General features: G+C 37.1%; 1 protein-coding gene across 2 annotated transcripts in view; it reads right to left on the reverse strand.

Moving 5' to 3' along the window:
* LOC131433717 (protein qui-1) overlaps positions 1-22,978 on the reverse strand; it is a 271,477-nt gene that overhangs the window by 50,189 nt on the left and 198,310 nt on the right. For both annotated transcript variants that reach the window (XM_058600273.1, XM_058600272.1), the window contains 4 exons: positions 22,307-22,476; positions 22,037-22,183; positions 21,526-21,823; positions 8,589-8,706 (listed from right to left, as the gene is read on the reverse strand). In XM_058600273.1, coding sequence (XP_058456256.1) covers positions 8,589-8,706; positions 21,526-21,823; positions 22,037-22,183; positions 22,307-22,476 — 733 coding nt within the window. The remainder of the gene's footprint in view (positions 1-8,588; positions 8,707-21,525; positions 21,824-22,036; positions 22,184-22,306; positions 22,477-22,978) is intronic.

Consider the following 22,978-nt stretch of genomic DNA (forward strand, 5'->3'; position numbering starts at 1 on the left):
TTTTTGGTGGAATATGTTGTCTTGTGTGTGATATACTAAGTGGGGTAAAAGTTTTCTCATAGAACATTATTTTTAGAAGCAAAACGGTGAAATGAACCAAAGAATAGTCGGATAAATATTATAGGATTAGTGATCCTTCAGATTACACCACAAAATATTGGTTTTGAGTGTTTCGTGGTGGCCGAAACTCCTCTACTGCCGATGAAGTCCTCAACGGTTGGCCCGACGCCGCTGTTACACAGCACAATGTTCAAACATATATGAAATGATGGGATCGGAAACCTTTTGTACTCGAAAAAATCAAAAACAATCTTTTACAAAATATCCACGTTCTTGAAGAGCCATAAATATTTTTTGTCGCTGCAAACCCTTCACTTTACGCAATAAAATTAGCATATGAGCAAACTTCTTACTCCTAGTGTAGGCTAACCGGAAAATGAAAGAATGCGAATTAGCGTCGTCAAAAGGATGGGTACCAATCGCACTCTTTATATTTTGGGTAAGATACTGCAGTTGAAAAAATATTCTGCCGTTAGATGCCGCTTATTTTGACTCCAGACCAGAATTACGAACGCAAGCACAATTCGGAAGCGTGTTTCGCCAATGCTGATGTAGGATTTGGTAAAATTTTTTGTGTCGTGGATGCAGCATGAATCTATACGGTTGAGAACAGTGTCCGGCAATGGATTAATGCCGGAAAGGTGATAGCTGGACTACCTCGAAAATGAAATATCATCAACAGCAAGTGTTAGTGCGCATTATTGGAGTGATTAAAGGCCGAAAGCGCGGTTAGTATCGCAGCCAAAACTAAAACAATTAATGTAAGGTATCGGTCGGGTGACGGCCAGGATGTAGACCATGTTCGATGTACGTTGCTACTATGTCTGTTTCGAGTTTTGGAGTGGCTAAAACAAGATCAGAGTGGCGTATGCACGGAATGCATAAGAACGCAGGTTCGAGTCCTGTCTCTGAGCGTATCTTTTTCCAAAACTCATCTTTTCTGTTAGTTTTTCTTTCACTTGGCTTCTCAAATATATATTTCCGCTCAGTCATTGCAAAAACTGAACTTAGTCATGACGGCTTTACGTCAAACTAAAAATTAATAAATCGTTAAAAACAATTGCGGTTTGATTTTCCGTAACAATCTGCTTCTGGTAGGAAAGGGTAGACAATCAATACAACCTTCATAGGGGTCTGTCGCTCACGATGTCAAACCAGCGACTGGCACCATTAAGAAGGTGACAAGCGATTATAAATACACTCTCCTACTCAATGCTTGATCGGAGAAATAGGTATAAAGCGAGAAAGTGGCGAAATGGTAGCGCGTATGCACGGAATGCATAAGAACGCAGGTTTTATCGCCCAATTAGCTTACTTTCTTCTATCAGTAAACTTTTTGAAAAAATTATCTTGTTAAGAATGATGACTCATATAAATGAGAATTCAATTTTTTTACCAGAGCAGTTTGGATTTCGTCATGAACATTCAACTACTCATCAACTTGTCAGAGTAACGAACATGATAAAATCAAATAAATCTTCTGGGTTATCCACTGGAGTTGCTCTTCTAGACATAGAAAAAGCATTCGACAGTGTTTGGCACAAAGGTTTAATAGCAAAAATGTCTGATTTCCAGTTTCCTATTTATTTGATCAAAATGATTCAAAATTATTTAACTGATCGTACTCTTCAGGTTAGCTATCAGAATTGTAAATCTGAATTGCTACCCGTACGAGCCGGTGTTCCGCAGGGTTCGAGTGTAGCTCCAATCTTGTATAATATTTTCACTTCTGATCTTCCAAATCTACCCGTTGGTTGTCAGAAATCGCTATTCTGTGACGATACAAGTCTGTTAGCCACAGGTAGAAATCTAAGAGTGATCTGCAGTCGCCTACAAAGAAGTTTAAATATTTTCAGTGATTATCTGTCAAAATGGAAAATTAAACCAAATGCAGCAAAAACGCAATTAATTATCTTTCCTCACAAGCCAAGAGCTTCTTTTCTTAAACCAAACAATAATCACATTCTCAAATTGAATGGCTTGGAATTGACATGGTCTGATCAAGCTAAATACTTAGGTTTAACGTATGACAAAAAGCTCACTTTCAAGGATCACATTGAAGGAATCCAGGCAAAGTGTAATAAATATATTAAATGTTTATATCCTCTTATAAACAGAAATTCTAAGCTCTGTCTAAAAAACAAATTGTTAATTTATAAACAAATTTTCAGACCAGCCATGCTTTATGCGGTACCAATTTGGTCAAGCTGTTGTTCCACCAGGAAGAAAACGCTTCAAAGGATTCAGAATAAAATTCTGAAAATGATTCTGAAGCGTCCTCCCTGGTTTAGTACAAATGAGTTACACAGACTCACAAATATAGAACCATTAGATGTAATGTCACATAATATTATAAGCAAATTCCGACAAAAATCGATGCAATCTTCAATTGAATCGATTCGCTCTCTGTATTAGTTAGTAAGTTAGTATATAAGTTCCTTTTCCCCATTACACAATACAAGTAGGTTTAGAATTTTCCCTACACAAAAATCTCAGAATTGCGGAAGCAAATGATGTCTTCATGGTAATAACCAAATCATATATATATATATAACAGGGCTGAAAAGTCACCACTTGTGGCTGAACACCCAATTTAAATCTTAATAATTCAATTTTAACTCATATTCCAATAAATAGTTATTTTAAAAAAAAAAAAAAAAAAAAAAAAAAAAAAAGAACGCAGGTTCGAGTCCTGTCTCTGAGCGTATCTTTTTCCAAAATTCATCTTTTCTGTTAGTTTTTCTTTCACTTGGCTTCTCCAATATATATTTCCGCTCAGTCATTGCAAAAACTGAATTAATTAATTTATACAAAAAAAAAAGAAAACAGTTTCATTTTTAGGGAATGTGAATCCTTGGACCTCTTCCCGTTGCATAGTCCCCATGGTCGCATAACCTTGTTTTGTTCTGAATTGTATCTGTATCTGGCAATTTTCTCTTAAAAATGGTAGTTTGAACATCGTGTTTTTGCTTAAGTAGCTGCTTATAGTTTTAATACTGAATTCACTAAATTTTATCAGTACCTAACGGGGAAAACAGATCGAAAAATGGCATGCTAATGTAACTATGTAATGAAAACCGCGAAAATGTTACCGCAGAGACTGGGCTCGAACCCGTAGCTTCTAACCGGGGAAATTGTTTTACTAATTAAACTACTCTGCAAATGAAAACACATGAACCAACTGAAAAGAAGATCCAAGCATGCTTCGTTTTACTTGGCCGCCACAGTATTCAATTATAGTCCTATATCTATGGAAACACATCCAACAGGAATAGTATGTAAAACAAGAGTAACTAAAACGCCTATTATTAATAACGAATCGTATGAACAACGAAGATGAAAGGCCAAAGGGTCAAAACACTTGTACTGTAAAATGTTGCTGTAATACACAAAAATAAGATTAATAAACAGATATTTATCCAAAAAAATGTATCCAACAGGAAACTACACACACCACATCACATGTCTTTTCTCACTTCTACTTTGCCATCAGACGTTGATTTTGTTTTTGTATCCTCAGCCAATGTGTGGTAGCAGCAGTGACGATTGTGATCTCAAACACAATATATTGACGATAAATCAAACGTCCGATTACATAGTTGCATTCCCATGTCATTTTTTCAATCTGTTTTCCCCGTTAGATAAGGTCAAATTTAAAACTAGCTCCAGACGGTTCTACGTATTATCAAAACTAAAACAAATTATTGACTGAATTCACTGATAATATAAAAAATACAACGTTAGATTGTAATTCCCTATCATAGTCTTGGCATTACATTCCTTTTGTGGAATTTGGCCTTTCTACTGACACTAAGAATCCTTCCAGGTCGGGGCTCGAATTCCCTAGATTAAGGTAATCAACAAAATATTTATAGGGCACTAATCAATTTTCACTCCACTTGCAAAATGGATTCCATTTTCAAGTATGTTACTGATGGACCCGATGCTGGGAATGCGCTTTTACTATAACTATTCTTTAGCAGCAACTTTCAAACGTTAAACATTGCAAATGCAGTACTTGTAGATTAAATTAAAAATTTATATTGCAGAAATATCTATTCAGTACAATGAACAAAATATTCTACAATGAAATCTTATGTTGTTTTGTATACTTTCACTTACATAAAACAGCAAAAACGTAACTGACATAAATTACGTTCAATTGCCATTTAAAATGTTCATTATAAAACGTTCCGGGTAAAATGAAAAGCATACTCCTGCGCTATGCTGTCATTTTTCATAGTCAACTGAAAGCATTCGAAAACTGTTATTTTTATTGCCAAAATTGTTATGGAAAAATCAACAGATATGGTAGTTGAATCATTAACTATATAGTTGGAATAATCAGTGCGTGAAACATAATTGCAATATTTCAATTTTGTAATATGGCGGTTTTCTATGTACATTTTGTGTTTGATGGTTCTTGTCGCGATGTAAGTGTCGCTCTTCAAGCCACAGAAACGGCCACTGTTTCTTTTACCATAGAATTTTTATGTTTCAGATGCTGTTTATTGTCTGCCTTTACGTAGGTGTTATCATCCAGTACCACGCAATCAAAATTCGTCAGCATCTTCATGTACAGCTTCCCCGACTTATGACGAATTTTTATTGTGCTTATTGTCACGATTTAGAATCACTATCTTCTTGTAAGTCGACAGTCGGCACGATCAAAATTTTGACGCGTTGCTCCTCTTTCTTTGATTCCGTTTTCCCAGCAGCAATTTCATTGTCAAAATGAACCATCAGGCTTGATGTTATACACACATCCTTAAAATTAGGCGTTGTGCATGCTGATAATAATGGCTAGTTCAAGTTGAACAATTGTTGGTCATAACACACTTTAGCATCCTTTTGGGGGTTTCAGAATGATTTGTATGAATTTTTTGTCTTTCTCATACAGAAAGGCTATGCAATTACTGTGAAAGCCGACTTTTGAATGGATCTGACTTCCGGTTCCGGAATTACAGTGTGAATGAGTGAAAAAACTGCAAATTCAAAAGTTTATCTTCATAGAAAAAAATGTAAAGAAAGAAGATCTAATTTACTCAATAATAGTAAATTCATTCCTCTAGGTTACAGGTCTTGTAACTATCGAGGGAAATACCTTATGATCAAAAAAGAACCGGAATTTTCATTTTAAAATTCCCGCGCTTATCCAATCGGTAAACTTTTATTCTCTCAACGTTGGCAACACTTTCATACACATTCTGTCAAATTTTGACGCATATCGTACGATTAGTTTTTCTTTGGCGTCTATACAAAGAAGTTGAAAAATTTTCGTGTGGCGATTTTTATAATGGATGAAAATCTAGAACAACGTACGTGTATCAAATTTTGTGTTGCTAATGGATTTAAGTGTTCCGAAACGTTGAAAATGTTAGAAAAGGCCTTTGGTGAATCGTGTCTAGGAAAAACGAGTGGTATAAACGCGATGGTATAAACGATCGGACTAAAGTTTACCGATTGGACAAGCGCGGGAATTTTAAAATGAAAATTCCGATTCTTTTTTTATCATAAGCTAGATCAAAAATCGCGAAAATGTTTCCACAGAGACGGGACCCGGACCCATGGCTAGCTTTGGTTCCAACAAGACGACGCTTCGTGCCACATAGCAAACGCTACGATCGATCTTCTGCGCACATTCTTCGAAGATCGAATTATCAGTCGAAATTCGGATGTCGTTTGACCGCCTCGGAGCTGTAATTTGACGCCGTTAGACTATTATCTTTGGGGTCAAAGATTATTCTGTCAAAGATAAGTGTTATGTGGACAAGCCAGAGACAATTCAAGCCTAGAAGGACAACATTCGTGCATCCATAGCTGAAATAAAGCTGCATACAATCAAAAATGTACTAAAAACTGGACCGACCGTATGGCGTACTGCAAGGCCAACCGAGGCAGCCATTTGAATGAAATTATGTTCCACAAATAACCGGAAGGATTGTACTTTAATATGAAAAAATAAATTTTGAAATCGGATGAACCGTTTGTGTTTTATTGCATGTTTAAAAAATGTTAAAAAAACAAAAATTCATTTTGACAATTACCATGGTAATAAATGTATACTGAAATCTGATCCAATATACAACATACAACAGTTTCGGAAAATCGTTTTTTATATTTTCTGGTAGTTTGACATTTCAAAAATATTTTGTCAAACTTTCAAATCAATTCGAACCAAATTCACTACTTACTTTTAGAGAAGAAAATATTTAAACGCGTTTTTCTGAAAACCAATATTTCGAAGTCCTTGAACATTTCTTCAAAATCTTCTGAACCGATTCTTAATAAACTTGGAACATACATTCTTGGTATAAAATGCCTCCCTTCTACGTTTTTGAAATTCTTCCATTTTTATATTACGGTAATTTTTCACCTGGAATTGGCGGAACTATTGCGGCTATATATTCTATATTGACGTAGGATTGCGGCTATATTTGGATCCAAACACAAAATATGGAAAATAAGACCGTTCAAACAGTAGTCAGATCAGGTCACTGTGCTGTAGTGACCTGATCTGACCAATTCAATTCTAAACAGTTTTTCGATATGATTACATCCTTCACTTGGAAACAACTAGCAACTGAATTGATTTCAATATTCAAATGAAATATCTCATTCGCTGCAATTGAATTTTATTCGGATTTGACTTCCGGTTCTGAAGAAATGAGGTATGAAAAAAGTGGACTAGATTTTCTCGGAAACCGCAGGAAATTTTTTTCGCACACTATGATGCAAATAAAAGGTGTTATAGCTTCATGCCGTGCTATTGAATTTAATCCTGCTCCGACTTCACGTTCCAAAGTAACTCGGTAAATGTGCAAAATTTTAATAAAATAAATGTGTTCGATTTTCTCAGAGACCGTTAAACTGATTTCTATAAACATAAAGTCAAATGAAAGCATTCAATTGCATCACAGTCTGCTATTAAGTTTTATCCAGATCCGACTTTCGGTTCCGGAATAATTAGGTAAACTGTGCAAAAAATTAAAAATAGTGCTCTTGATTTTCTCATAGACTACACAACAGGATTTAATAAACGTTGTTTTAAATGAAAGTTCTTATAATGTTCACCAGATCCGTCTTCCGGTTCCGGATGAACAGGGATGAACGGATGAATGTGCAATAGAAATAAAAAGGTACCCTCGATTTTCTCAGACCCTTTTTTTTACTTGTGAATAAATTAGAGCAATATTAACTTTCACTACAGCTTTGTAATTCGCGATCTTCTACTCGTAGGGGTGAGTCGACAGCCTTGGGCCATTTTACACGTGACATTTTTTTATATTTGTAAATAAACCGCACATTTCTGGTTGATTCTTTCTCTTGTTTTCTCTGTTCATGAGCAGTGCCTGCCTGCAAGCATAAATAAAATAAACCTAGATTCCCCAGTGTCTTAATAGTAATGTAGTTAAGCAACCCGTTACACCAAAAGCGCCGTCTGGTATAAAATGGGTGCGTAAATGCTCCTAAAATGCATGTACAAAGTTGCCTGCGCATTTAACACAACCACAGTAGCTAATGGAAAAAAAGTAAAACCGTTTCTCACGAGAAGCGCTGTTAGTGTCTCCGTACAATGGGAATTCTATGTTTATTTGATTTATGCTACTAGGCTGTTGCCCAAGGCTTCCGATTGCGCATTCTAAGATCTATATTTACGAAACATATTTTGCGACATTCGAATTGTTATGAAATCTATAAAATTATGTTCTCCGATAGTCAATTTCATTATTCTCTGCAAAACTAAAAAAAAACTAGGATATGTAAGTAATTAAAGTGTTTTTGATGAAATTTGCACTTTACTTACTATAAACAAGTCAAATGAATTCCTTCAATATTTTTCGATAAAACACGTGTGGTCTAAGGCTGTCGACTCTCCCTTTTGACTAATCGATTTTTCGCAAAGAAATATGCATTCCGTGAACTGTTTCAAAACTTTTTGTGGTTACCAAACAAATTCCTTTGTTGATAAAATTCTATAGAACATGGAGCTGGATAAGGATTCTGCAATCGCTGCCACTAACCATATTCTAATTTTGTCAGTTGAGTTTGCATAGTTCAGGAGGAGACCACAAAACTTTGAGTAAATGCTTAATCTAATTAAACATGCAAATAACAAAAACTATTCAAATTTTATTCCGTCTCCTTGTTTCCGTCCTGAGTTGACTGCACGTCTAACGAAACTCTTTCAGAAATAAGTCCGTTATCAAGCTTCCAATTTCTTCGCATCAGAACTATTGTTTAGAAACATTAACATAGATAAGCTGCCGTTGTTTCGTTACCGTTGAACGTTGATGGTCGAAACAAAAACAGCAAATTGCTGTTTCAAGTGGAACGATTTGCATGCATATTCCGTATCGAACCGTGCTGGTTCCAGTAACTATCATTCAAACAACACTCACGCACATTCCAATCTAGACAAAGTAAAACAAGGAACAGATGGGCTTGGGGGGAGAAACTCAGGGAAATTTGAACCAGATTCGGTTCGGTTTACTGCAGCATTGCACCGCACAGAGAAACAACATTACCATAATCTCAACTTCATCGTCAGTGTCTGCATATCCCATACGATAACGGACGTGTCCTCGGATGCTGTGATGAGGTACTGCGATTGTACCTTCATGAATGTCACCGGACCACTGTGACCTGTGGGAAGAAGAAATGCAGAACGTAAGTAACCTGTACATCGAGGATTAGTTACCGTGCTGTTGTGTACCGTTGCAAGGGACGGCTGCCCAGACCGTTGAATTAAATTGGCATTGTAGCACCAGCAAAGCACACTCGGAACATCGTTCGAGAGAGGGGATGCACTGCATGCACCGGATAGATTCAGCTCGTAAGTACTACGGATTAAACAATAACAAACTAACTTTACTTGCCAAAGCATCGCCGCAGTACAGCAGCACTTGATCCATGGGCTTATTTTTGGAGGCACCTCTCAGTACAATTTTTTATGGATAGCTCAATGGAACAGCTTTGAAAAATAACAGCCGTCTGATGATTATGGTTGTAACAAAAAAGTTAGCTTAAGATTTTTCTTTAAACAGTTATTTCGATCAAACTACTCGCAGCTTTGTTTCGGATTCCGAATCAATTTGAAGGCTAGTTTAACATAATCCAACATCCAACGAATTCAAAGCTAAAGAGGAAACATATGCTTACGATAACGAGTGGTGATTTTTCGCTTTTCATCAGACAATGTGATCACCACTTCTCTCAGCTGTATTATTACCATCAGTTGAAGTATCATTCCGATCAGAATATTGCCTGTAAAAATTATATATTTGACTATCTCTGTATAGTCGAAGATCTTTATCCTAAACACGCTAATTTATTCACTCATTGCCCCCATCTGATAATTCGTCGTTGCTGCTAGTCAAGCACTACGAAATTAACTCCGTCTTCCGACTTCCCGATGCCACTGTCGTAAATTTGGTAGTAGAAGGAGGTGCCCACAGAGAGGAATTCTCACTTGCCTGTGTCGCGTTATCGTACGTTTCACTAGACCGGAACTTCCACTTTAACCTTTTGCTCCTCTCGAAAATGAAGACATACTTGCGTAGGCTGCAATAGACAGGCTCTTGATGTTTCGAGCACCGATTTTCCGTTTCCGATTTTCAGTTTCCGTCAACCATTTTCACGTCGGTATCTGATTGATCCTTCTTGTTAGCTCCGTTTCTGTCTGTTGGGGTGTTTGAGTTATAATTCGATATACCGCCTTATCAGAATTGCGATACATTCAAGCTCATAGCAACTGTTTCTGTGGTTAGTTAATTAAAAATAACTCTATCTTAATGACACTTCTGCTTCAACTACTCGTACTGTCCTTCCTACCTGGCCTTTACTGGCAGGGTTGTATGGTGGGCTCTTTAGTGGTTTAATCCCCTACCTTTCAAGAAAATCAACCAATTCTTTTTAGTTAAAAAGAGGACCACTACAATGGCTGAAAAAACATGTAAGCAAATATTTAATTAATTTGCTTTGCAGTAGTTCCAAAACACATCAACTCAATTTCCAACGATTTTGAGTGGCTGTCAATTACTAAAAGAAATGTACTTCTATTAAAATTAAAATAATCAGTTTGCAAGCGGCCAAAAGAGCGTGTAGTTGGTATCCATAAATTAGAAAATTCTGGTCGTTTTACGAAATCTTCAATATTGCTATTCATATACAGCTAAAAAACCATTCTCTTGGCAAGCTTTTTCATCTTCATTTTCCCCCTAAAGCTTGCTTCATTTAGAATTGGAACAAACTTTTGCTCATATTGTGGCGCTCCTGGTGGACGGTTTTAGAAGTGCTTGGCGCCCACGTGTCAGGAATTTTGTCAGCTTCACGTATGATTTTTGACATTTCGCAAATCGACTGTACTTTGTAAACAATCAACATGGAAGCCGAAAGAAGGGAAAAAATTGTGCACAGTTATTTGGAAAATCCATTGTGGTCTGCAGGCTAGGCTAGCTAAACAGCTGAAATAGCCCAGAACAATTGTATGGCGCGTTATCAAACGGTATAAGGAAACATTGACGACGATTCGGAAGCCTCAAGCCAATCGGAACTGTCGACCGGAAACTGCGTGGTAAAATTTTGAAGACGATTAAGAGGAATCTTAGTCTGTCGGACCGTGATCTGGCCAGAAAATTCGGTGATGCCCATAGTACCGTGAGGAGAACTCGACTCCGAGAAGGAATCAAGTCGTATCGAGCTAGCAAACAGCCAAATCGGACCATAAAACAGAATAGTGTGGTCAAAATTCGTGCTCGGAAACTATATGACCAGGTGTTGACCAAGTTCGACGGGTGTCTTCTGATGGACGATGAAACCTATGTCAAGGCTGACTTCGGGCAAATCCCAGGTCAAAAATTTTACTTGGCAACGGCTCGGGGGGATGTTCTAGTCAAATTTAAATTTGTTTTTGCGACAAATTTGCAAGAAAATTTAAGATTTGGCAGAGCATTTGCAGCTGTGGCGAAAAAACGAAAGTTTTCGGTGCGAATAAGACAATGACATCGGAACTATACCGGAACTGTCTCCAAAAACGAATTTTGCGGTTCATTCGATCCCACGACCATCCCGTAATGTTTTGGCCAGATTTGGCAAGCTGTCATTAAGCAAAGTTGTTCAAAAATGGTATGCAGAGAAAGGGGTCCAGTTTGTTCCGAAAAACCTTAACCCACCCAACTGCCCCAGTTCCGCCCTAATGAGAAATACTGGGCAATCATGAAGAGGAGACTCAAGGCAAAAGGGAAGGTTGTCAAAGACATCAATCAGATGACGACCTGGTGGAATAAGATAGCTAAAAGGATGGACGAAGAAGGTGTGCGCCGCCTAATGAGCGGTATTACAGGAAAAATTCCTTCCTTCGAAACCGTGACAAATAATTTTATTCGCATTTTTTCTTAAAAGTATGAAGAAAACGCTACATTTGTGTAAAATAAGATCTTGAATTCAATAATAAATAACTGAAATACAGGCAATTGTCTTTGTTCCAATTCTATCAGAAGCAAGCTTTATGATTAGCATGTAACAGTCCAAGAACGCTACTTCTCAGACTCGCGGGGACTATGACTTTTTTCCAAGCGCAAAATATTATCCTTTAGTATTAGTTTTTCTTTCTGCGTATAATAATTATGGAATTTCTTTTGAGTACGTTACAAATTTATTTATTTTTCATCAAGCTTCTTAAACTAGTTTAAAGACTGTCCCAGAAAGTATGGACGCACTTTGATTTCGCTGTAAATAATTCACAAGTGTTAGATATTCCAATTTTATTCGATATACTGATAATATTGGACTACAACAACAGAATATTATTCTCAACATTTGCTACTTAGCCATTGTAGACCAGCTGACGCACCTTCTTGCGAACGTTCCTCATTAAATTTCGTACAGACTTCTTGGCGACCAGTTTTGACACTTTTTTCCAATCTTTTTCGAACTGTTGAATGGTTTCGGCTGCCGAGACATGTTTCCTAAGATGTGCCTTCCTTAATGCCCAAAATTCCTCAATTGGTCGAAGTTGTGGGCAATGTGGTGGTGGTCTTTTGGGACGAAAGTGACATTTTTGGTAGTATACCATTCTACCGTTGATTTCGAGTAGTGCCAAGAAGCAAGATCTCGCCAGAAGACAACAGGATTCTTGTGGCATCGAATCATGGGTAGAGGTCGTTTTTGTAAACATTCCTTGATGTATATTTCGCTGTTCATTGAAGCAGTGGTGATGAAGGGTTTCGAAATCTTACCGCAGCTACAAATTGCTTGCCATACCATAGCTTTCTTACCAAATTTTTCAACTTCAATCGATGTCTCGGACTGGTTTAACACTTGCCCTTCTCGCACCGTATAATATTGTGGTCCCGGCAAGGATTTGTAATCGAGTTTCACGTAGGTTTCGTCGTCCATGATTATGCAGTTCAAATTTCCAGCAAGAATCGTATTGTACAGTTTTCGAACCCTCGGCCTGATCGATGCTTCTTGTTTCGGACTACGTTTTGGTTGTTTCTGCTTCTTATAGGTTCGAAAATTCAAACGTTCTGTAGCACGAAGAACATTTGACTTCGAAGTGCCCACTTTTTTGGCCACATCCCCTACTGAAACCTCCTTCTTTTGCTCGAACGCCTTCAGTATACGTTTATCCAACTGAGGGTTAGCAGGACCTTTTTCGACCCGTTTTCGGTTTATCCTCAAAGGTGTTATCCTCACCGAACTTCCTGATTGCTTTTCGCACGGCTTTTTCACTTACTCCTTCCATTTTTGGTATCTTTCTCAGTGACAGTCCGCGTTCTGTGCACCATTTGTACACAATTTTTCGACGTTGTTCTGCTGAAAGTCCACGCATTTCGAAACATACTAATGAAAACGAATAAACAACTGCACAAGTGGTTACAGAAAAGTGTAAACAACAGGACGCAACCATAAAAATCGATAGATTCTGAACCATTGCGAAATGGCAGCGGTTTTTCGTTGCGTCCATACTTTCTGGGACAGTCTTTAATGTCGTTGTATTTTGATTACATGGCTCAAAATATTAATCCTTCTTCATTTATTTCCAACCGTGCTCTCATTGTTTCTTCTGATTCTATTGTGTTTTTCGACACATCCATGAAGGAAAAGATTCGTGGAATTCCGGATCACGTACGCCCTCAAGTGACCACTAATAATTTTTATAACAAATTTAGAACAGTCAACTGTTAAAAGATGTTTTACACTAACGGCTCAAACATCAACAGTTTCACAGGCTATTCTAATCAAAACATCATCGCTTCGTTCAAACTCAGTGATCCGGCTTTAGTTTACGTCGCAGAATTAGCTGCTATTCAGTACACACTTGAGATCATTGAAACCTTGCCCAAAGTCCATTACTTCATTGTCACGGACAGTCTAAGTTCAATCGAAGCTCTTCGGTCAATGAAGCCATATTTCCTTGGGAAAATACGGGAGCCTTTGAGAGCTTTATATGAACGGTCTTATTTTATAACTTTGGTCCGGGTCCCCTCGCATTATTCCATTCCGGGCAATGAGAAGGCACACTCATTGGTTGAGGTGGGCGCATTAGAAGGTGATATTTCTGAAAGACCGATAAGCCTTAATGAATTTTTCAGTATCTCTTGTCAGAAAACTCTCGAAAGTTGGCAAACTTCATGGAGCAATGACGAACTGGGACGATTTCGTGTTATGTCTCAGCTCATGTCAAATCATTAAACATTTAACGCACATCTCCGGCGTATCGGGCACGTAGAGAGCGGTGACTGCATCAGTGATGAGGGTTATCAGGACGTCGAGCGTGTGGTCGTGCATAGAGTATCGCGAACTATGGTCGGAGGTACTGAAATCCCTCCAGGACCCGATGTAGACCGCCAGAGGTTCCGGTTCGGGATGTGTTGGCGAGTCGAGATAGTTCATGTATGCTTCTCATATACCAGTACCTTAAACACATTAATATTCAACTGTAATCTGTTATATCTTGCTTAGAAGGTTCCTCCTTTTCCTCGACGATGTTTCAACTGTGGCTAAGAATAATCTTCACCTACAGGTTCAACACTAACATCCGCCTGTTTCTTCTGATCTCTTATCTGTCCACCATCTTAATCGGAACTGACAAGATATTTTTGCTGTCACTATCTTCCGTCTCTTCACCATCTCTATGTAAACTAATAAAATCTTTGTCGTTGCTAGTCATTTCGTTCCCATACCCCCCCATTTTCCGTACTCCGTTTTCCACAACATTTACTTCTCTTTGTTTCTTTCATTCCTTAACATCACCATCATCGCCCACGAAAAATCGCTCCAGTCGATGACCAGTATGCGGGGCATAGGATGAATCTTCGTAGCCTAGGGGTGTTTCCCGTGGACCCACAAAAACCTAAGGATACGGCCACCATCGAAGTAAAGTACTCACGTCATCTGGACAATCCCCTATGTGAGATCTAACCCACCAGCGACTGTCGATTACCATCTGGAAATTGGATGACCCAGATTTTTGGACAACGTAAACCAAATATAACAACGTTATAATTCAAGAAATTATACTAGACTGAAGTCCTGTAAGAAATGCCCTCGGTATCTAAAATATAAGGCAGTGGCCCTTATTAAATATATCATTGTATGACACAAATAATAATTATTTCCACTAAGGCACAGTTCAAAGGCAACTGATTGATATAGTTCAGGGTCTTTATAATCCTTTCGTCAATGCTTTTCGGAACCCACTGTTCTATAGGGTATACAAATGTACACAAATCGCATCTACAAAAGTCTGCATTATCCATTTTTATTGCGGGACGGTGTTTTATATCAAATTCGTATACCGCTCCATAACAAATCGCTGCAATCGAGCTACGAAGACAGAATTTTTGCCCTTCTTTCCAAAAATCCCGATCAAAGGCTTATGATAGGTAAAACCTTATAAAATTTTGGCCACGAGCATTTGTGAAATTTTTTTTATCTCGTAAACAAGATCCAAAGAAATGTTGGATACTTCTTTTGTGCACTACTTGAAGAGAATGAAGTGAAGCAAATAGGTTTTTCAACATCGATCTTATGAGCTAAAACTCCCCCAAACCCGTATGAAGATGCTTCTGTTGGGACAATTGAGGGTTTCGTAGGTTCATTGAATTCAAATTTTCTGCCTTGTACAGACTTTCTTTTTTGTATTTAAAGGCATACTTTGTTTCATACAAATCGCACCTTTATAAAAATAAATTATAAAACGAAAGAAAATTATAGAAATTTTTTTAAGGTGAACGTGGACAGAAGCCAAAGAAAATAAATGTAAAAGTTTTGGTGAAACAATACTTTTTTATATAGTAATAGTATTTGTGAGTAGAGAAGAATGAAATAATAATATTTGTGTGCTGAAAGGAATACTATTGCAAGAACAAACATTGAAACTATTCAAATCACCTAGCAGAACAGAGTGGACTTATCTCATCTTCATACTCATTCTGGAGTTAACAAATTCCAATCAATGGACCAAACGAATATATTGATTGTGCCAAAGAAGATAGTTTACTATTTGCCTTCGGTTGGTTCTTGGAATTTTTCTTACATTACAAAGTACAAAGAAAGCTGTTACATTGATGGATTAAGTATAGTAACACCACACGAAATCAGAACAAACTCGGTTGTAATGGCTTTTTGTATTAATTTTAATTTTTGAATATTCAAATATTCAAACAATACAAACCAACAAATTCAACATTTTCCATTTTGTTGAAAACATCATCGTTTAGGGAAGCAACCTCACCCAGAGAACAGTCAAGTGGCACTTGACGAGAGGGCTTGATGATAAATCGGCTATTTGCTCTGAAAAGATTTATCATGCAAATTTGAAGATATAATTTCAGATATTGACGAAAATATTTTAGAACTTTACCTATTGATACCAAATTATTGGATGCAGCACAGTTTCTGAATTCCGTGGTATTGTTTTGAACCGGCACTTCTGGCAGTTCTTCCACTGTTTGAACTGATGAGTCCCGCACATACTCACTACCCAAAACACAATCTATCAACGTATTCCATCTATTTTTCTATTGATTTTCGCGAATGAGCGCTGCTTTCTTCTTATTACATGGACGAGGCATTTTAAAAAGATTGCAATACTTGAACTGTTTGTTTATTTTTTGCATTCCATAGCGACGGTAAATAAGACAACAGGGTTGCGGATAACCAGGAGCGGAAGCAGAGTTTGAAATGGAAATTAGGCGTTTTTGTTTAAATATTGAAATTTTAGATGGTGACGTACGAAAGTAGTTTTGATCCGTAATTTTAACTGTATCAATGTGCGACTAATTGAAAATAATGCCATTTTTAGTGCATTGCAAGGTTTTTTCTCTAATTATGTATGGCATCACTGCCAATATAGAAGGGTGGTATTACCAATACTAAAGCAGGCCGGCAAACTTTTTATCGTGGATTTTTGGAAAATTTTCAAAACCAGAACTGTGAGATATTCAAAGGTTTTAGGGTAAGGGCTCCCTATTTCATTTCATTTGTACGAACGTTACATTAAAAACCAGATTTAGCCACTAAAATCACTATGATTTTTTCATATAGCTGCTTAATTCGTCTTGCTCCACATGGAGAATTGATTCACGTTCCTTGGAAATTGAAATAATGTTCAAAAAATCAGCTAAAACACTTCTGATATGCTCACTACTCTGCTCCTAATTCCATCTCAAAGGATTTTTATTCATCCTATCGTTGGTCCTTTATTCATCCTATTAACATAATCAAAACAAAACATTGCACTATTACACTCTCAGGTTCAAAATGTCCGAATTTATCTTAAAAATGGCCTGATGGCAACTATTAGATAATTCACGATATTTTTAGAATCAGTTTTGAATCATTTCGACGTTAGAAAATTTTTGGGTTTTCGTTACCTTTCGTTTTAACTTTGAAATTTTACTGTAGAGTTATTTTGGTAAACTTAACAAAAAAAACAAAAAAAAAGTTTTTATTTAGGCTTTAGCCCTTCTAAAAACAAAATGCAGGCCAGAGATGCCACTTATACTGATTTATCTGTATTGTATAGGTTTTTGCGTTGATTTAAATCAGAGTACAAATTTTATACAGATTTCCTAAATGTAATACAGATTTGTACAGGTTCATAAAAAGTGAGAAATAAAAAATTAGACCTTTCTCTGCGAGTATCTATTCCTATTTGATTGCAGTAATTCTTTGAAAGTTCAGTAATCAACGGACAAATCGCATGTTAAAATGGAAATCTTCGCAGGTATGAAGAATTAGCTTTTAACATCATTTTATTAGTGAAAACAGATAGAGCAGATATAGACTTTTTATGAAAAGTAATACATATTATGAAAATATACGGCATCTCTGTGCACAGTCGATGAAACACACACTCTTCACAGCGTTATGTTGGCATATAGCAGAAAGACACCAGTGCTGCTATATTTGCTACAATGGTTATTTCATTAGTATTTAACACGCTCTTTCTGGTAATATTCGGAGCCGAAATAGTGTTTTTGAAATATGAATATCAATAATATAATTAAACTAATATCACTGATACCAATAAAAACTTTTTGTTGATGATAGTTTGGAGAAGAACAACAATTTCGTTTTGTTTATGAGAAAACCTGGCAACTTTGCGAAAACAAATGAGATGAAAACAAAGCGCAAACAAGTGAACTAAGTGAAAATCTTTCATCTCATATTTTTGAAGACTTTTATTGCTTGTCGGGTAGTTATTGAAGTTTTTACTCGTTAATTAAACAAGTGTCAAGTGAACATTACTAATTATGAAGTCATCCAGCGTTCAATAGTAGTGTAATTGTGCGAAACAGTGATCATGTTTTGAGACGAATTGTTTAGTAGATATTCAAAAACATGACGGACTGTAAATCTTAAGACGAAAATGTATCCTAAATCGAAAAGTGTGTTTGTTTTGAATGAAAAAAAAAACTATCACCGAAAAATTTAAAATTATTTCTGCCAATGGGAAAGTGTGACAATAGCTTAAATATTCATTTTTAAACATTTCACAGTTTGGTTCAGGTACGTTGTAAGGTATTATTCATAATCAAAGTAATGAGGTGAAGGGATGAGATGGAAATAGGAGCTCAGATGAAATAGGGAGCCCTTACCTTATAATAAAATGTTTAGATCGGAGGATAAGTTTACCGGTGAAGAAAAACGCAAAAGTGTTTCATAAAGCTTACTTATGTCACAGAGCTATAAACAGCAGTTGATATCTTTAAGAAGAAACCTTCTAATGAAGAAGAAACCTTCTAATGAAGGTCCGAAAAAGTTTTGCATAAATCATTCTTCAGAGTTGATAGTTTATCGTAAACATATATCAATACGATGAGTGATTATGTCACCAAATTGCAGTAACAATTCTACGCAACATATTTACCCATATGCGTAGAAAAAATGTGTTTCATGGTTGTTTACATCAAGAACAGGGCAAAATAGCGGAAGGTGAAGTGGGAGGGTAGATGATTTTTTTAATGCCATTTGTGGCTCGCTTCCATGGTCACCTTAAAGCTTATTCACGACAAAATCCAAACACCCCTATATGCGGATATCACTGAAAATACTTCATCAACGGGTAAAATATTTTGCAGAATCATTTTTTTGTGATATTACAAGTTTTAAGATCGCAGATGGCGTCGAAAGAAAAGTGCGTGAAAATACAAATATGTCAGTAAGAAAACTTGCAAAAATGTTTGGTTTCCCTGCAAGCATTCTCCGATACACATTTGACATCAGCCAGGAAGGCTGGGAGCCGAGCAAACCGGATTCCAGGATCAACCAGAAGGACGCGAAGGTGAAACAAATATTACAGAAGAGATCAGATCTTTCGGTACGTCCTGTAGCTGGACATATATTCCAAATTTCATGCATTCTTCAAAGCACCGGCAAGGTGTGAAGACGCCAAAGATGTTTTGGAATGGCATAAAGCGAATGGAGTCAGCCATAAATGCCAACTGCCCGGAGTTGCGACCTATCGAGCTACAATAAGCTACAACTATAGAAAAATTTCGAGAATCTTGGGCATATTGGTCACAGAGAAGCCTACACATGCCCTAATGGCTGGAGTAAACTCAAAAGTTCGTTATATCTTCATGCAATCTAATTAAGTCACTGTGATTAGTTTTAAGATGACTAGTATTGCACAATTAAATGAATAAAAACTTCATCTTGGATTGAACTAACAGTAAATTTGTTTTATAATCGAAACAAAAAAAAATATGTTCGTTTCTAATCAAATGTGTTAGTGGAAGTAAGCTGAAACTGAAATAATTTTTCTCGAACAGTTTCCAGAAAAACGGAAAAGTTTTAGACTAAGATTTTCGCTTTTCTTGATTCTAAATAGAATGAATTGATTTGTTTATTTTTCAACCCCTTAAAATTTTTACTCCTTGAACCCCCTCCCCCCCTTACTTTCCCTTGTATACGTGCCTGAAGACAGATCTCGTTTTGGACTAGTAAAATATTCGAAGACAAACAGTTGGAGGCATTACTCGATGAAGGTCCGAGTCAAACGAAAGACGAGCTTGCAAAATCATTCAAAACCCAGGCAGTTGAGTGCTTTATGAACTGAAACCGAGGGACATTGAAAGGCGAATAAATACTTCACTATGCCCGGTCAATTGTTCAACATCAACACCAACACAGTCATCGACTTCAACATCATCACCAAAGCTGAATATTCATGGTTTGAAGATCTAGTTCTGCATCTGGTGGGAGCAAAAGTGAATTGTGTTTTATGAGCGATACTATAACGATCGATCAGTATAGGCGAGTTTGATGCGTTTTAGCCGTGCAATTCTATAAGAACGGCTGGAATGCAAGCAAAGATATGATGAAGTTATTCTTCAGCATGACAACGCTTGGCCCCATGTCGCAAAAGTCGTAAAAAAATATTTAGAAACGCTGAAGTGGGCAAAATAGCGGATTCTGCCGCACCCTCCGTACTATCTTGACACTGTTCCTTCTGATTACTGGTTGTTCCGACAGATGCAGCACAATCTGGCAGATCATCGGTTTACTTCTTTCACAGAAATAGATAGTTGGCTTCAAACTTGGATCACCTCAAAAGACGAGAAAGTTTTTCGAGACGGTATTCGATAAATTGCCTGAAAGGTTGGAAAAGGTAGTAACTAGCGATGGACGGTACTTTGATTAATCTTTAAATTCTTTTTATTTTGAAATAAATGCATTTTCAACTAAAAAAACGGACCGAATAGACTTGTATTCTCAATACTCAAAACATCGTTTTCCATCATCTAATCATCAAATTCGTTCTTAGAATGTTCATATTGTTAGGGTTTTCAAGATTTTAAATTGAGTTCATATATTGTTTTCCAGCAACTTTTCGTCAAATCAATTTGAAGCAGACAGAGTATAAATATTGTCACAGCACATAATTTCATATTATGCAAAAACCTCTTTTTACGAAGATTGAAGTGAATGTCGAAACGAGTAACAATACAACAATAGAAATACAAATGTGTCGAATAATAAGGGAGAAGTTACGAAATGCGTATAAAGAATTTTTCGATTTGTGTAAAAGTATTAAGTAAAATCTAATCAAACAACTGTTTGGTCCGGAAGTTCGTTAAAACATTTCATTTTTAATTAGAAAATCATAAACTCAAAGCGTACCATTGTCTTCAGGAGAAATGAAGGACTCATGTTACGTGGAAGAAACGATTGCGCTAATCCATTGGAGCTCCTGTTGAGTTGAAGTAGGTTCTGTAGTATGTATCATTTCCCGCGAGAAATGGCAGGCACAGATACGACGAAGGAAATGAATTCAGATTAGCCCTCCTTGAGAACTTGAAGCGAATAATGAGATAACCTGTTGATTCATCTAGTCTAGGGTGTCTGTGAAAATTTCAACTCGTAGCTGTTATACTTGAAATACGCATTTCGGAAGAAGTATGTTCGGTACCAAAGGTAAAAATCTGATTTTAAATGTGCGACGACAACTGCCTATGCATTTACCATTAACCTGGGTTACAAAAGTTTCACTGCTGTAATTAGTTCTCATTCTGAGTTACTACAGATGAACTCCTGATGGAGATTGAAGAATGTCGTCACAAACAATCCTGGAACTATTTTCGTACATTCATTCAACTAGTTATCGTTAGCCTCAAACAAGCAAAGTTTATTTGTAGAGTTGCGTGTTTTTTTTTTGCAGACTAACTCATTTTCGCTCGCTTGTTATCGTTTCATCCATCCACAACTACATACACAACAACTTCGTTAATGGCCAAGTACCATTTCCACAGATTAACTCAATGATAAGGTTCTACGATTTCCGCCAGCTCACTAGGCGTGAAACGGCGTCCGGCAGCGTTCTGTTTCAATACCGTGCTGGGTTATTTTTTCTCATAAAACGAGCAATAAAAGAAACGGATGAAGCAACCGCTGCAGACAGCCAATCCCCGCTCGACGGTTATTATCTTGTAATTAAATCCTAATACTCACCCCGGAACGTGTGAACCAGACTGTTGCTCATGATGTGCCAAAGTTGAGGGTCACCGATTTTGGGCGAGAGGATTAGATGTTGCTTTGAGGGTGAAACTTCGATACAACGAAACGGACCCGGTCCAGGTACGGTCATGCATCGAATCTGTGACGGCAGCGGAGACGGAAGCCATCCGGTTAGAGGTACCAGAAGCGGAACAGTATAACCATCGCACCAGGCCGTGGCAGATTGAACGGTCACGCTCAACAGAGCTTGTGGGCCTTCGTGAGCCGACACTGATTTAAGCCAAGATATCAGCTGGAAGGATATTAATTAATTCACAAATTTTCTTAAATACATGTGGGTTGTTTCAGTAGGGAAGCTCAGTTTGGTTTTGAAATAATAAAATTAAGCAAAACTTTTCTCGCAATATCTTTCTATATTGTACCCATAATATTTAATTAGTAATTGATTTAGTTAAAATAAAAAAAAACCCACCCCAGGTCCAGTTTTACAATAAATCTTATTTACCTGAGCTCCCAACTGCATTGGATCCCTGGTTAGTACATCGCTTGACTTCCGTATGGTGTAGTATACCAGCTCAATGTCCCGATCCAAAATGTAGCACCGCACATGTTCGATTAAGCATCTCAGATAGCTAATTGACACTGTTTGTACCTGTTGGAAACAATAACGAGGAAAGATTGCATAAAACACAGTGCACACACAGCAGTAGCTAGCAATGGTCTCCCGGGGAGCGGCTCCGAAATGCAAACGATAATGAAAAACGAGCATACTTACGGCGGCGAGTAAAAAGTCGAAATTGCACACGGCAATCTCTTTGAGCTTTTTAGTATCATCAGATTTAATTAGATGATGCCAGGATTCCTCCACGTGGCGAATGCTGTACGAAATGTCTGGCCCGAGCGTAATGATCTGAGTTACATTATCGTCATGTTGTGTTTGAATACCTGCAGGGAAACAAACGAACAACTATGAAAAGAGATTCGTAATTGGACTCGGTTATGTTAGTGGTATCGACCGAAAGCAGAGTGAAACTTCCCATGGTTTTATTTAATTATTGGATCATTGCGGGTTTCAATCAACACGAAACCAATTCCTACATTATTCGTTAGAGATTCTTTTCAAACTGTAATTGAGAATAATGCCACAGACTAAAATGAACACAGAAAATTCATTTTATGTACGGGTTGGTGAATTTACCGCATCCACAAATCGCCTACCGAACCAAGTACTTCTTGGAAAATTGGTCAACCTTCATATTTTGGACATTTTGCTCAAAATAAAATGTGTGTACAATGTCTGTGTACATTTCGCAGTACGTATTTTATCTAACAACAGTGGATAAAAAATAAAAACGTTTAGTTATCGGATGATTTATTTTAATAATCTCAATAGATTTTTTATTATTTCTCTCTTTTTAGTTCAATATTGGCATATTGTGGCCAAACT

Source organism: Malaya genurostris, chromosome 3 (assembly GCF_030247185.1).
Source record: "Malaya genurostris strain Urasoe2022 chromosome 3, Malgen_1.1, whole genome shotgun sequence".
NCBI classification, from domain to species: Eukaryota; Metazoa; Arthropoda; class Insecta; order Diptera; family Culicidae; genus Malaya; species Malaya genurostris.